The sequence below is a fragment of the Camelina sativa genome, chromosome 10, assembly GCF_030686135.1.
Source record: "Camelina sativa cultivar CO46 ecotype springtype chromosome 10, ASM3068613v1".
Taxonomy (NCBI): domain Eukaryota; kingdom Viridiplantae; phylum Streptophyta; class Magnoliopsida; order Brassicales; family Brassicaceae; genus Camelina; species Camelina sativa.
The window spans coordinates 648,623-662,235 of NC_141889.1; the positions used below are offsets into that span (position 1 = coordinate 648,623).

Sequence of the window (13,613 nt, forward strand, 5' to 3'; positions counted from 1 at the left end):
AGAAATAAAGAGTTGGCAGTGTGAAACTTGATAGAAAAACAGAAATTTCATATAACATACGTAAATGAAGATGCATGCAAGAAACCTGCAAAATTTATAATATATAATCTGTTTAAAGTTTTGTAAGAGTAGTAGTTAATATTAAAGAGCATCAAGTTTTCATACTTTGATCTTGATTAACAATACCATTTTAGTATACATGGTTTGAATCTTTATCACTTAGAAAACTAAGTGACAAATTTAACTTTCGTGATGCAACAAATGGTCTACAAATTTTTCCATTGTGTTGGAGACTTGGAGTGAATGGTCTCTAATAAGTAGCATCCCCATGGTAATCTCATCGTTACTAAAAGCATAAATTAAGAAAAAGCAAATAGTAAGAGAAGAGACCCATTCACTTCATTTTTTTTTTTTTTTGACATCTTTAATCTCTGTGGGCTACTGGAGAATATACTTTGAAATAAGAACCTGCAAATCCAAATATAAAATTCAGAATTCTGTGTAAAATAGAGAATTTGATGGACGCTATAATTCCCAATGAACAACCTAAACCAGAATTGAGGGAAAACAGAAACTTTAAACTGAAAGATTGTAAAATATTTAATTTGATGAGATTTTTGATAGTTGAAACGATGACGAAAAAAAATAAAATTTGTAAAGTAAAAGATTTTGAAATAGGGAATTTGATGAGACATGCAACTAAATCATAACTGAGAAACTATGATTTAACAAACTAAATCATAACTGAGAAATCCAAAACAGAATTGTAGTAAAAAAAAAGAGATAATATCTGGTTCCTCCATAGTGAAAAAATCATACTACCTTTTTGCCAAATGTTTATTTTCGACTCAATATCATCTCCTTTGTTTTCTCCCTTTTCCATGGATCTAGGTTTTTGAATACAAGTGAGAATTTATATTAGTGACACTTTGTTGAATCACAGAGATCGTGGAAGAAGAGTAGTGATTGTGGGCAGTAGTTAAAAATAGTTTTTTTTTTTTTTTTTTTTTTTTTTTTTTTTTTTTTTTGTGTTAACTGTGAACTGATTATACTAATTACTAAAAGGTAGATAAATACGTGTTTGTCTCTATTAACTTTTTTTTTTGTTAAAGTTGTCTCTATTTACTTTTACCACTATCTTTTTTTTTTTTACAATTACTTTTAAAAATCATTTTTTATCAGTTATCATGTTGGTTGGTTTAACTGTTTGAGTCTTTGTAATTTAAATTTTAGATGTAATATCGATTTTCTGTTTTTCTTATTTTGTCATCCATAATTTTGTTTTATTTTTAAAAATATTTTTTTATTGATATGTCAAATTTTTATTGAACATGTAATTTGTGCTCAGACAGAGACTGTAGGGCTAGAGGCGGATCTCCCTCATACGGGTGTATTTTCTGATGGGGGCATCGGGGTTTCAAGGTTCTCTAGGCCACCATCGAGTTTTCTTTGCTTTGTGGATGGTTTATGAAAAGCGACAGATCAGTTTGCCGGTAGAGGATGGTTCTGCGTTTTGCCTAGGGGGACGAAAACACAATGGGAGCTGCCAATCTTCGTTGAAGTCTTTCCCCTCTTCATGCGGAGATCGAGGCCCTTATCTGGGTAATGCGGTGCATGATTGGAGAAGATAACCAATCCGTCGTTTTTCTTACTGATTGCTCTGACTTGGTGAAGATGGTGTCTTCGCCTTCCGAGTGGCCAGCTTTCACATCTTATCTGAAGGACATACAGGCGGACAGAGAAGAGTTTACTTCATTTTCTTTAGTCTATGTCCCTCACACTCAAAATGGTAAAGCGGATAATTTAGCTCGACGTATCGTTCAGTTACGCATTTAGTTACTTTTGTTAACAATTTTTCTTTGCATTCGCTCCTTTGAGTCAATTTTGTAAACTATTGTAAAAAAAAAAAAAAAATTGTGCTTTATATAATAAAGGATTATTAACACGCTGCCTAACAAAAAAACAGAAACATTCTAAAGAATATTTAACCAAAGAGAAACGGAAATACTATATTTTAAGGAGTTGCAAATTTTGGATAGGATTTTACTGTCATAACTAATTAGGATTTTAAGGATTATACTGTCCCGAAAAGCTCAGAAGGGGTTGTAAAAATAAAAAACTCAGAAGGAAGCTTTGACCGCAGACTACAATAAATACTCGTGTCAACAAATGCTTGTCCTCCATAAGGACGAAGAGGAAGGAGAGGAGAGGTTCTAAGACCGAGAGAGACATCCACATGATGAATTGTAAAGTTCTTTTGTTTTTTTTTCTAACGCAGTCATATTGTAACATTCAAGTTATTTTGTAAGCTATATTACGTTTTGTGATGAATTAATCTCTGGTTTGGTTCTCTATTTATTGTAGCTATGTCGTTCGTTCGTACCGCGACGATCGCTCTTCTTATAATCGCGTTTCTGCAAAACGGTGTGGCGGCTCGGAAGAAATCGCGAAACATTGTTAGGTATCACGGTGCGGTTGCGACGGACGACGGACGGTGTTCTCATATCGGAAAGAATGTTCTTCGTCACGGAGGAAACGCGATTGATGCGTCGGTCGCTGCTGCTCTTTGTTTGGGCGTCGTGAGTGCAGCGTCTAGCGGTATTGGTGGTGGAGCGTTTGCAGTTATTAAGCTTGCTGACGGCAAGGAAATTGCTTATGACTCTAGAGAAACCGCTCCTTTAAGAGCCACTGAGGTAATTAACGTGATTTTACTAATAATAGTTTTTTATTTCTCTTTGTCAAAATGTGCGTTTCGAAACATGCGTTTTAGTAACGTTTCTGACTGTAAGACATTATATTGATTGGTTGTTTCTGTCGATATATATGTAGAATATGTATGGTGATAATCCTGAGAAAAAGAAGATAGGAGCCTTGTCAGTAGGAGTCCCCGGGGAAGTCGCTGGTCTATTCACGGCTTGGAAACAACATGGAAAGCTACCGTGGAAGCGGTTAGTGAGTCCTGCAAAGAAACTTGCAGCTCATGGATTCAAGATTTCAAAATATCTCTATATGCAGATGAACGCGTCTAGAAGCGATATCTTAGCAGACAAAGGTCTCTCTGAGGTATATGCTACAAACGGAGAGCTCAAGAATCCAGGGACTATTTGCCGTAACCCAAAGTTGGCTTTTACACTAAGCCAAATCGCTAAATACGGTCCAAAAGCGTTTTACAATGGCACGGTTGGGGTTAACCTTGTAAGAGATATACAAAAAGCCGGTGGGATAATAACTATGAAAGATTTGCAGAATTATAAAGTGAAGGTTACAGAACCATTATCTGCGGATGTTCTTGGTTACCGTCTACTCGGTATGCCTCCTCCATCATCCGGTGGCGCTGCAATGGTCCTTGTAAGTCTTTTTTTTCTGGCGAAAATTTCACATTTCATGAAACCTATATTTATATCTATATGAGGAGTTTCTTGTGTTGCAGATTTTGAATATTCTTGCTCAATATGGTGTTCCATCGGGTGTTTCTGGTCCCCTTGGTGTTCATCGACTAGTGGAGGCTCTCAAACATGCATTCGCGATTAGGATGAACCTCGGGGATCCAGATTTCGTCCCTAATGTTAGTAAGGTTGTTTCAGATATGTTATCTCCAAAGTTTGCACAAAAGTTGAAGAGAAAGATTAAAGACAAGAAAACCTTTGATCCTAAACATTACGGTGGCAAGTAAGTTTTTTTTTCTCAATAAGTTATAGGTTTCTTTCTTCTGTGTTAGGTGTTTATCAAATTTTATTTCTGCAATTTTCAGATGGAATCAGATCAATGATCATGGCACGAGCCATTTATCTGTAATGGATTCGGAGAGAAATGTTGTTTCAATGACTAGTACAATCAACGGATACTTCGGGGCACACATGATATCTCCGAGCACCGGAATGGTTCTAAACAACGAAATGGATGATTTCTCGATCCCCAGGAAATCCGGAGGTGATCCAGATGTGCCGCCACCGGCACCAGCTAACTTCATCCGTCCCGGAAAACGACCTTTGTCCTCTATGACACCCACCATTGTACTCAAGGCAAGAAGAAGAAGAAAAAACCCTAATTCTTGTGGTACAAGTAACTCTGTATTTGAGTTCTATCTAAACGATGGGTTTTTGTTTTCTGCTTTGGCGTGCACAGGACGGTAAAGTAAAAGCCGCATTGGGTGCGAGCGGAGGAATGTACATCATCGCCGGTACAACAGAAGTTTTCTTGAATCATTTCGTCCACAACATGGACCCTCTCTCTTCCGTTGCGGCTCCAAGAATCTACCACCAGGTTTTTATACCCTTCTTCCCAAAATGAGAAAAGTTTCTTGTTCTTTGTTCATAACTAAAGCTTACTTTTGTAACTTCATTATTGATTTACAGGTGATTCCGAACAAAGCTCAGTATGAGAATTGGACAACAGTGTATAATGACCATTTCGAGATTCCCAAAGAGACAAGACTTAAGTTGGAGAAGAAAGGTCATGTCCTAGCGCCAATCGCAGGAGGAACGATATCTCAGTTGATAGTGGTTCAAGAACCCGATAAAAGTTCGGGTGGAATGAGTAAGCTTGTGGCAGTAAGTGATCCAAGAAAAGGAGGGTACCCTTCAGGATATTGACATCGGATTTGATTTCTATCTTCAATTATTATTGCATCAAACCTGTGATACGAGTTTTAGCCTTTTTAGACCATCTCCATTCCTCATTTTCTTGTAATTGTCTCTTTAAACAAATTTAATTATTAATTTTAATGCTATTTTATGATAAGTGTCTTTAGAGGAGGTAAAAATATCTTTTAAATGTTTTAAATGTCTACTTGTGAAGACATTTTCATCTTAAAATAAAATAAAATTAATTATTAAAAAATTGTTAAGACATTGGACGGGATGGAGATGCCTTTTTATAATCTTTGAGTTTGCGACGACATTGGTTGTTATGGATGACAGCTCTAATAGCAACATGATTTGCCTTGCATTTGTGAATCTGTGATACTGATGTACACGTCTTATTCTTCCATATTTTACTTGGTGTTTTATTTAACAAACGAAATAGGTCCAAGTCTTTTAAATATATTATTTTTAAACAGTTTTTTCTTCATATAATGAATGAACTCAAAAACATTATAGGTAAAACGTAAGCCATATAAATATTTAAATTTTGTCCCAAACGATTGCAATAACGGCAGAATAAAATTTATTATTATTATTATTATTATTATTATTATTATTATTCATACAAAACCCAAATCTTTTAAATTTTATAAATTTCGAGGATAAATATTGGATACTCCGCCTCTAGTCAATGACACGTCACAAGAATAATTGGTGAATCGGCAATTTCTTAATGACACGTCATCACAACGTAAAATCTTTGGATTCCTTGTATAATCCTACTTTGTACTACTCTAATCACTCCATTATCTTCACCAGTGTAAATCCTCAGCTTGTCATTATCTTTCTAATTAGTGTTTCGTACAAAAAAAAAAAAAAAAATGGCGATACAGTGTCAACAACTCCTGAAGAGAGTCATAGATAGAGCTACGAGTTCTTCCGGTGTTCATCATCGCCGTGCGCTTTCCTTACTCCGTGCTGATTTCTCCACTTCGACGCCGCAGATTCCGCCGTTCGATCACCAGCCGCGTCCGTATAACGGTCCTTCCGCCGATGAAGTTTTCCAGAAACGGAAGAAGTTTCTCGGACCTTCTCTTTTCCACTTCTACCAAAAGCCTGTACGTTCATCATCTCGTTGAATTTGATGTATTCTTCTGCTGATATCGAATTGAAATTTTGATTTTGTTGGTTTTTGACCGATCGTGATTGTGATCACTACGCAATCGGATGTTTCTGATTTGGGGGTTTTCGAATTCATAAAACTGTAGCATAAGTTATGATCAATTTGTTAGGGTTCTGTTTGTTCTAATAGTAGAATATTTGTGGGGATTTGATCAGTTTGACACTAGCCATAGTTATTAGAGTTCAAACCATAACAATAGATTTGATCTTGATTGCAGTTTTCTTCAGCTTCATGATCCATGCTGTGACCTAATTGGATCTGATAATACTGATTATATCTTGTTGTTGTCCTGCAGCTTAACATCGTTGAAGGCAAGATGCAATACTTGTTTGATGAGAGTGGTAGGCGATATCTGGATGCATTTGCTGGAATAGTCACTGTCTCATGCGGTCACTGCCATCCCGATATTTTAAATGCTATTATGGAACAGAGCAAGCTACTTCAGCACGCTACGACCATATACCTGCATCATGCCATTGGCGATTTCGCTGAAGCATTAGCTGCTAAGATGCCTGGAAATCTTAAGGTACTTGAGATTTATTTTGATGAAGTCTGAAGCAAGTCGAGAACTATGATGTAAGTTAGGTTTCTGTTGTTGGTTTTTTTCGAGAATTCAGCAAGCTTCACGATTTTGGATGCAGGTTGTGTACTTTGTAAATTCTGGCTCAGAAGCTAATGAGTTAGCAATGATGATGGCTAGGCTTTACACTGGTAGCCTTGAGATGATTTCGTTGAGAAATGCTTATCATGGTGGAAGTTCTAATACTATTGGACTAACAGCTCTTAACACTTGGAAGTACCCATTACCACAGGTTTTCCCCAAAACTTCCATATACAGAAAAAGTCGAATCGATTCCTTGTTATAGTTCATGCGCACAAAATAGAGATATGATCTCTCTAGCATTGAATTTAGAGTCTCTTCGCTTGAGTGACCATATCGTTTTCTGAAATTTCAAGCAGAGTATTTCACTTCACCTTTACCCACGTCTTAGTTAGACCCATCAGAATCGAAGTCTCTGCAATGTAGTTTTCTGTGATAATGTTTTTTTGTAACATTGTTTTGCCAATTCTGTTATTGTGCAGGGGGAAATACATCACGTTGTAAATCCAGATCCATACCGTGGAGTATTTGGCTCTGATGGTTCTCTTTATGCTAAAGATGTGAAAGACCACATCGAGTATGGTACCTCTGGAAAAGTAGCTGGATTTATCGCAGAAACTATCCAGGTTTATGTTTAAACAAACCATCAAGTGAAATTTAGCACTAGCTTGAGCATAATATTCACCATGCCATTATTACTTCAGGGGGTCGGAGGAGCTGTAGAATTGGCTCCTGGTTACTTGAAATCGGTTTATGAAATTGTACGCAGCGCTGGTGGTGTATGCATTGCCGATGAAGTCCAGACTGGATTTGGCCGAACAGGAAGTCATTATTGGGGTTTCCAGACTCAAGATGTGGTTCCGGACATAGTCACTATGGCAAAGGTTTGTCAAAGGAAGTAGTTATCATTTACTCTGTTCTTACCGTTTGCTCTGTTATCCAATCTTTGACTACATATATTATTATTTACTTAAAAACAAGTAGATGTAGTCTACTAATAATTGGCACGGGTTATATTCACAGGGAATTGGAAATGGATTGCCATTAGGAGCTGTGGTGACTACACCAGAAATTGCGAGTGTTTTAGCTAGCAAGATTCTGTTCAACACATTCGGTGGAAACCCGGTTTGTTCAGCTGGTGGACTTGCTGTTCTAAACGTTATTGATAAGGAGAAACGCCAAGCACATTGTGCTGAAGTTGGTTCACACCTTATTCAACGTTTGAAAGATCTGCAGAAAAGACATGATAGTAAGTACCAGAACAATCTTTGAGCTTTTTTTTTATCAGATCATCACTCAGTTTTTACTTACAACCTCGTCTGTTTGGTTTCAGTCATTGGAGATGTGAGAGGAAGAGGACTTATGGTTGGGATCGAGCTTGTGAGTGACCAGAAAGACAAGACACCAGCCAAGGCTGAAACAGCCGTCTTGTTTGAGCAACTCAGAGGTAAACAACATTAAAGCCAAATGCATCAATTTTACAAGTATTAAAGCATGAATTTGGTCAACCAAAATGTTTTTCTCCTTTCCCTTTATGAAGAACTTGGCATTCTCGTTGGAAAAGGAGGACTTCATGGGAACGTTTTCAGGATAAAGCCACCAATGTGTTTCACTAGAGACGATGCAGGTAAAAATTCGTATAATATTGCTTAAAATCATTGTTTGTTTGAAAACAAGATGTATAATATAATGAATTGTGTTTTTTGTATGCACCAACAGATTTCTTGGTAGATGCATTGGATTATTCCATCTCCAGGTTGTGAAGAAGGATATGAAACAAAGCGAACGAATAAGGAGGATATGATCGTTAATCTTATCAAAATCATTCGAACCAAAATTTATTACTTGTAGCTTTCAGTAATGACACAAAATTTGCTGGTGGTTAACAGAAGTTCTGTTAAATAAATCAATAGCAAAAATACTGAGAGATTTAGACCCATAAACCAACAAAAATTCAAAAGCATTTTCTATGTTGGATTAAGCCAGCACGGTTTTGCATTCAAGATATAGAGATTGATAAACGTCTACCACCTAATCACTTTCATAACTTCGTGATCCGCTCATATATCGAAAACCCAAATCGAGTCATTTGGAGTAAGAAATAATGCATTATGTACACAAGGGCCAGAGAGTATTGATATTGAAGGTCAACATACAATAAACCTTCAGAATCTTGAGTAGCTCATCAGCGAGTCCAGTAGGACCAACTATTTGCAAGCTTTCCAGAAGCAAAGCAAAGAGTTCCTAGAGAGAGAAAAACTTGTTAAAAGCAAAAAAAAGAAAAAAAATGTAATTTACATGTAAAAAAATTGAGGGTCAACTTACCTAGCTTCATGGGCGGCTGAGGGGAGGGAGGTCACATAATGCTTAGCCCATCCGTCGGATCGCTTCTTGATCTCCAGCTCGACACTCTTTTCCTCACACCATTGAGCTCGACACTTTCTTCCTCACACCATGGAGCTCGAACTAGCCGCCTCTTCTTCAACGCTCCCAGTCCTCCACCTCTTCCACACAAGAGTCTCTCTTTTCTTTTGCATTCCTGAAAAGACAGTCATGCATTTCTTTCAAGAGATTATCAACCTCTTGGGCCAAACCATCTCTCGATACCAATGTCGAAGGTCCATTGTCACGCCTAACTACGCGCGCCTAGCAAAGGAATATATATATATATATAACTGTCAGTAGATGCACAACGCTGCTCCACAACCATATCAGGATTTCAAAAATATAAGAACTACCATATTGTTGTCCAAATCTGCAAGTCCAATCCGAATACTCAGTGGAACTCCTTTCCGCTCCTAGTGTGTGTGCTTGATAGAGGGAGGAGCGTCCATACGTTTATCCACTTCAACACAGAAGCTAGATCTTTCCAAGATCGAAGCAGTATCATCACAAAAATCAGATATCCTTTTGGCATCAACTTCTTGGCAGGTCTCTAGAATCAGAGAAGAAGAGAGGAAGGATAGCAGAAATTCATTTACCGCTGCGGCACTGGGCTCCCAAGATGTCTGCCACACCATTTCCTCCACTCATTTTTTTATTCTCGAACAAGATGTTGAAATTCTTGGCAAAAGTTTGTCCCAAACAGTGGGATGAAGCACCTTCCACACCACCGAAGACATTTCAAAGATCATTCTGACTGAAAATCTCAACATCATTAGTCAGTGGGTGGAAGCCACTCAAGCTTCTGTAGTTATGGGAGTCAGTGTTCACACTTTTGCATTCTTGAAGAGACAGTCATGCATCTCTTCCAAGAGATTATGGATTTATAGTGAAGTACAAAGTGTGTGCAAATTAACTTGGTAAGGTTACTTTATTACTGGAACTAATTCAAGTTATACATTTTGGTTATGATATAAGAGCCAAACGGTGACCAAAAATACTATTATGACTGTTTTTCTTATTTATATATAAATTTGTAGCATAAATTAATAAACAACAACTTAAAATTCTCTTATGTATTTAGAGAATATGGAAGAGTTCATCAATTGGGAAGAAAATATTGATGTTTAGAGTTTGTTCGTTAAATCATTTTGAATTTCATAACCATGGTATATTAAAAATAAGTGTCGTTTTTAATGGTTAAGATGACATGTGTGTTGAAATTATGATTATAAGAATAGTCTTCTTTGAAATTGCTCAATTTATGAAATATACATGTTAAAGGTTATAATTGACTTTATATAAATATATTGTTAGACTGATAGTTGGTCTTGTTGCTAGAATTCGTTGGATATGAACATATAAGTTTTGTGTTTGTGAAAATGCTAAATTTATTTTGAGTTAGAAACTAATGAAACACCTCTTTTGAAAAAATGGTACCATAACAACTAACATGTGCTTAAAACATGGTGAAAATCAAACAACTTCATAATTGACACTTCTTACAAAAAAAAATGTAAACTACACTTGTTCTTTTATAGAATATACCATTTTTAGAACTCAAAATTATGAAAACTATTATATATACAGTAGAACCTCTGTAAATTAATACTCGGTAAATTAATAACCTCTATAAATTAATAAATTTCTCCGGTCCCAAGTTTGGACTAGTGTAATTTTGAACATTATTCGATAAAATAATAAATTAATAACATTTTTAAAAATCCCATGTAAAAATATGGTCCCATTAATATCATAAATTAACAATCAAATAAACTAGTATATATATATATATATATATATATATATCTAAGAAAATCAATGAAATATAAATCTATTGTTGTTTGTTTGTTCTTGAATTTGCATTCTTGTTGGAGAGCATCTCTAATTTTTCTGACTGCATCAAAAACTTATGGTGTTGTCTTCTCAAATCGCATCCAAAAATTGTAGAGAGTTCTTGACGCGATAATTGTATCATTCCGTGTAACTGGTTCTAAAGGTACCGTCGTATCTTCTTCAACTTCATCATCACCTTGAAAAATAGTAGCAACAATTTTTTCTAAACTCTGAATTTCTGATAAAAAATCATATTCATAAATTAATAATTATTAATTTGTCGATAAATTAAAACCTCTATAAATTAATAAAATTTCATGGTCCCGACCTTATTAATTTATAGAGGTTCTACTGTATATCAACCATATATATCTTGTGCAAAACTTTGGTTGCTTATTTTTCAAATTCAAAATGAGGCAGATGATAGTTACATAACCAAATAACACATGTCAAAGGACTTGAATATATATATTCATCACAAAAATTATACTGAAATTTAATTGGTTTATACAATTGTTTGTATAATTTAAAATAACTTTTGTTAAGTAACAACTGATCACCAACAAATCGAGTCATTATGGAAAACAAAGGCCAATAAGTAAGAAATAATTAATGTTTGTTTGATCACTGATGTAAAATGTAAATTGTTAATGTATATAAAAATTAGTAATTCAATTAAGTTATCTTTTCAAGGAATTTTGCAAAGATATAACGATAATAAAATGTTAGTAAATTCCCATAATCACATATTTGTTATGCGTTGTTAACATTGGCAATCTAGATTCTAACAGTTTGTTAATGAAATCCAACATCTCATTTCATTGAGTTTTGAGATTTCTTCTATGAAATTTTTATTTATTTATTTTTGTAAAATCCAAAAACAAAATACAAAAATCTAAAAGCTAAAATCTATAATCCAAAAATCTCCTCAACATTCATGGCCTAAGTTGTTTTCTTTTCTAAATATTATTTCTACTTTAATTAACAATTTAATGGTTTGTGGATTTCATTAAATAATTAATTTATAGTAACTAAAAAAACATTCCGAATCTCAATATTTGTAAAATTACTTTAGATCACGCAAAATATGATCTTATTCCTTTCACAAAAATAGCTGCAAACATTTATAGCCATTAATCATTCTTTATATATAGTTAAAAATCCCCACAATAATTTATTGCGAAAAGTCTTTACGTTCCAAAACAAAAAGTCACAAGTCTTTACGTTTCTTTCAGAATCACAACAACACGTCTTTACCAATTTCTTCGTAAATAAGTTTCTCCTCTGATCCATCACAATCAAGAGAGTTTTCAAGAAAGTCCAGCAATCGTGGCGAAGCTTTATAAGGAAGACGAGGAGAGAAAGAAAGCAATGGAAGAAGAAGAAGAAGACGAAGAAGAGGAGGAAGAAGACATGTTCGAAGACGCCGTGTGTACCACGCCAGCCAGAGTCAACACGCCTTTGTCCGTAATCACAGAGGCCTTCGAAGATCTCGCGGATCTGCTGAAACCTCAAAGATCTGAGATCACCGAAGAAGAAGATGGATTGATGAGGCTTGATGATTTTTGTAGTGCCTGTAGTCATGTCCCTGTCCTCTTCGATTGCCTCGGTTTTGCTTTCAAATTTGCGGAGATGGAGTACGTAGCCAAGGTTAAGGATTTGGAGGAGGCATCAAAAACGTTCGACACGTTACAGAACATTCTTGACCTAGACGTGGAGAAAGAAACGGTCAAAACACCGGGAAGCCATTCGCGTAATCTAAGACGAGTCAGACAAGGCTTAGATCTCATCCGAGCCATATTTGAACAATTCTTGATCGCAGATGACTATTCGTTGAAAGACGCTGCCACAACAGCGTACACGGAAGTATGCGCACCGTTTCATACATGGGCCGTTAGAACAGCGGTTTATGCAGGGATGTATATCCGACGAGGGATCAGCTTTTGTTACGGCTCAACGAAACAGATCAATCTGTTGAGAAGAACATGAGGAGGTACATGGAAGCATCTCGACCTATCATAGAGTATATTGACAAGCTTTACATTCAAAGGAACATTAAACTTGATTGGTAAAAACAAAATTTTGTTCTTGATCAAGTAATATTCTAGACAAAAATTTGTCCTTGTAAATTATTATAATTATTATTGATTTTTTTTTTGTTTTTCTAAATTACAATTTGAAGCCTTGCTATGAGGCTTCCCCAAAAAATTGTTTCTCACCGTATGTAACGTGTTGAACATATTGAAACGTTCTTAAAACGAAAAATGCGTATTCCCTAGTTTTAATTACATAAGTTACATGTTCGATCGTGATTATGATTGGTCATCTTCTTTTTTCTAATATCTTGGTTGACCATACGTAATGTGTTAACTCACGTCGGCTATCAGATGTTTATTAGGTAATATATATTTTAATTTCTAACAATGAGCATCAAAGTCTGGGTGGTGTAGTCGGTTATCACGCTAGTCTCACACACTAGAGGTCCCCGGTTCGAACCCGGGCTCAGACATTTTTATTGTTTCTAAATTTTTTATTTTTTTTATTTTTTTTATTTTTTTTTTTGTCTTTCAGGAAATCACATATCCGATTTAAACTCACGAATAGTAAGTAACACTGTATTAGCATCATTATCACAATGAATTAGTTCACCCGTAAAAGTCAACATTAATGTTGTTTTATATGTTTCTAAACCTTCTGGTTGAGTAACTAGTACCTAGTAAACTTTGCTTGATTTTGATTAGCAAATCTGTATGATATTTAAAATACATTAACAGAGGCCAATAAGAGAAAAAGAAGAGTGGGATAGATTTATGGATTGGCCTTTAGGGAGACGTATGAGACAAATTACCCCCTAATCACTTGTTATTGGCTCCAAACTAATTGCTATATTTAATAGTAACATTTTACAACTGCAAAAACCACAAACTTTAATTTCTAACGATGATCTTAATTAACTCTATATTTGTATTCAAAATTTAGACGAAACATATAAGAGTATAAGACCTTTAGTTTTTCTTTTATTCTACAG

The 13,613-nt window shown here is 35.4% G+C and overlaps 2 protein-coding genes, 1 long non-coding RNA gene, 1 other non-coding gene and 2 pseudogenes across 4 annotated transcripts; 4 read left to right on the top strand and 2 right to left on the bottom strand.

Moving 5' to 3' along the window:
* Window positions 1-69: 69 nt before the first annotated feature.
* On the bottom strand, window positions 70-1,044 carry LOC147935704 (uncharacterized). Its single transcript, XR_015567876.1, has 2 exons — window positions 823-1,044; window positions 70-468 (listed from the first exon to the last, which is right to left on the bottom strand). It is a non-coding gene; the product is annotated as an uncharacterized LOC147935704 (long non-coding RNA).
* Window positions 1,045-2,094: 1,050 nt separating this feature from the next.
* On the top strand, window positions 2,095-4,737 carry LOC104716248 (glutathione hydrolase 2-like). The gene is made up of 7 exons (XM_010433638.3): window positions 2,095-2,246; window positions 2,365-2,693; window positions 2,830-3,348; window positions 3,431-3,669; window positions 3,752-4,022; window positions 4,126-4,263; window positions 4,356-4,737. The coding sequence occupies exons 1-7, from the start codon at window positions 2,237-2,239 to the stop codon at window positions 4,590-4,592; spliced, it is 1,743 nt and encodes a 580-aa protein (XP_010431940.1). The 5' UTR covers window positions 2,095-2,236; the 3' UTR covers window positions 4,593-4,737.
* A 547-nt stretch (window positions 4,738-5,284) lies between these two features.
* LOC104716249 (alanine--glyoxylate aminotransferase 2 homolog 1, mitochondrial) lies at window positions 5,285-8,320 on the top strand. Its single transcript, XM_087468128.1, has 9 exons — window positions 5,285-5,701; window positions 6,062-6,292; window positions 6,408-6,578; window positions 6,850-6,993; window positions 7,072-7,251; window positions 7,391-7,616; window positions 7,701-7,814; window positions 7,908-7,994; window positions 8,087-8,320. The coding sequence occupies exons 1-9, from the start codon at window positions 5,465-5,467 to the stop codon at window positions 8,128-8,130; spliced, it is 1,434 nt and encodes a 477-aa protein (XP_087324254.1). The 5' UTR covers window positions 5,285-5,464; the 3' UTR covers window positions 8,131-8,320.
* A 232-nt stretch (window positions 8,321-8,552) lies between these two features.
* Window positions 8,553-9,490, bottom strand: LOC147935705 (proline--tRNA ligase, cytoplasmic-like; annotated as a pseudogene).
* Window positions 9,491-11,760: 2,270 nt separating this feature from the next.
* Window positions 11,761-12,850, top strand: LOC104716250 (ACD11 homolog protein pseudogene; annotated as a pseudogene).
* A 170-nt stretch (window positions 12,851-13,020) lies between these two features.
* Window positions 13,021-13,094, top strand: TRNAV-CAC (transfer RNA valine (anticodon CAC)). The gene has a single exon. It is a non-coding gene; the product is annotated as a tRNA-Val (tRNA).
* The last annotated feature ends 519 nt before the right edge of the window (window positions 13,095-13,613 follow it).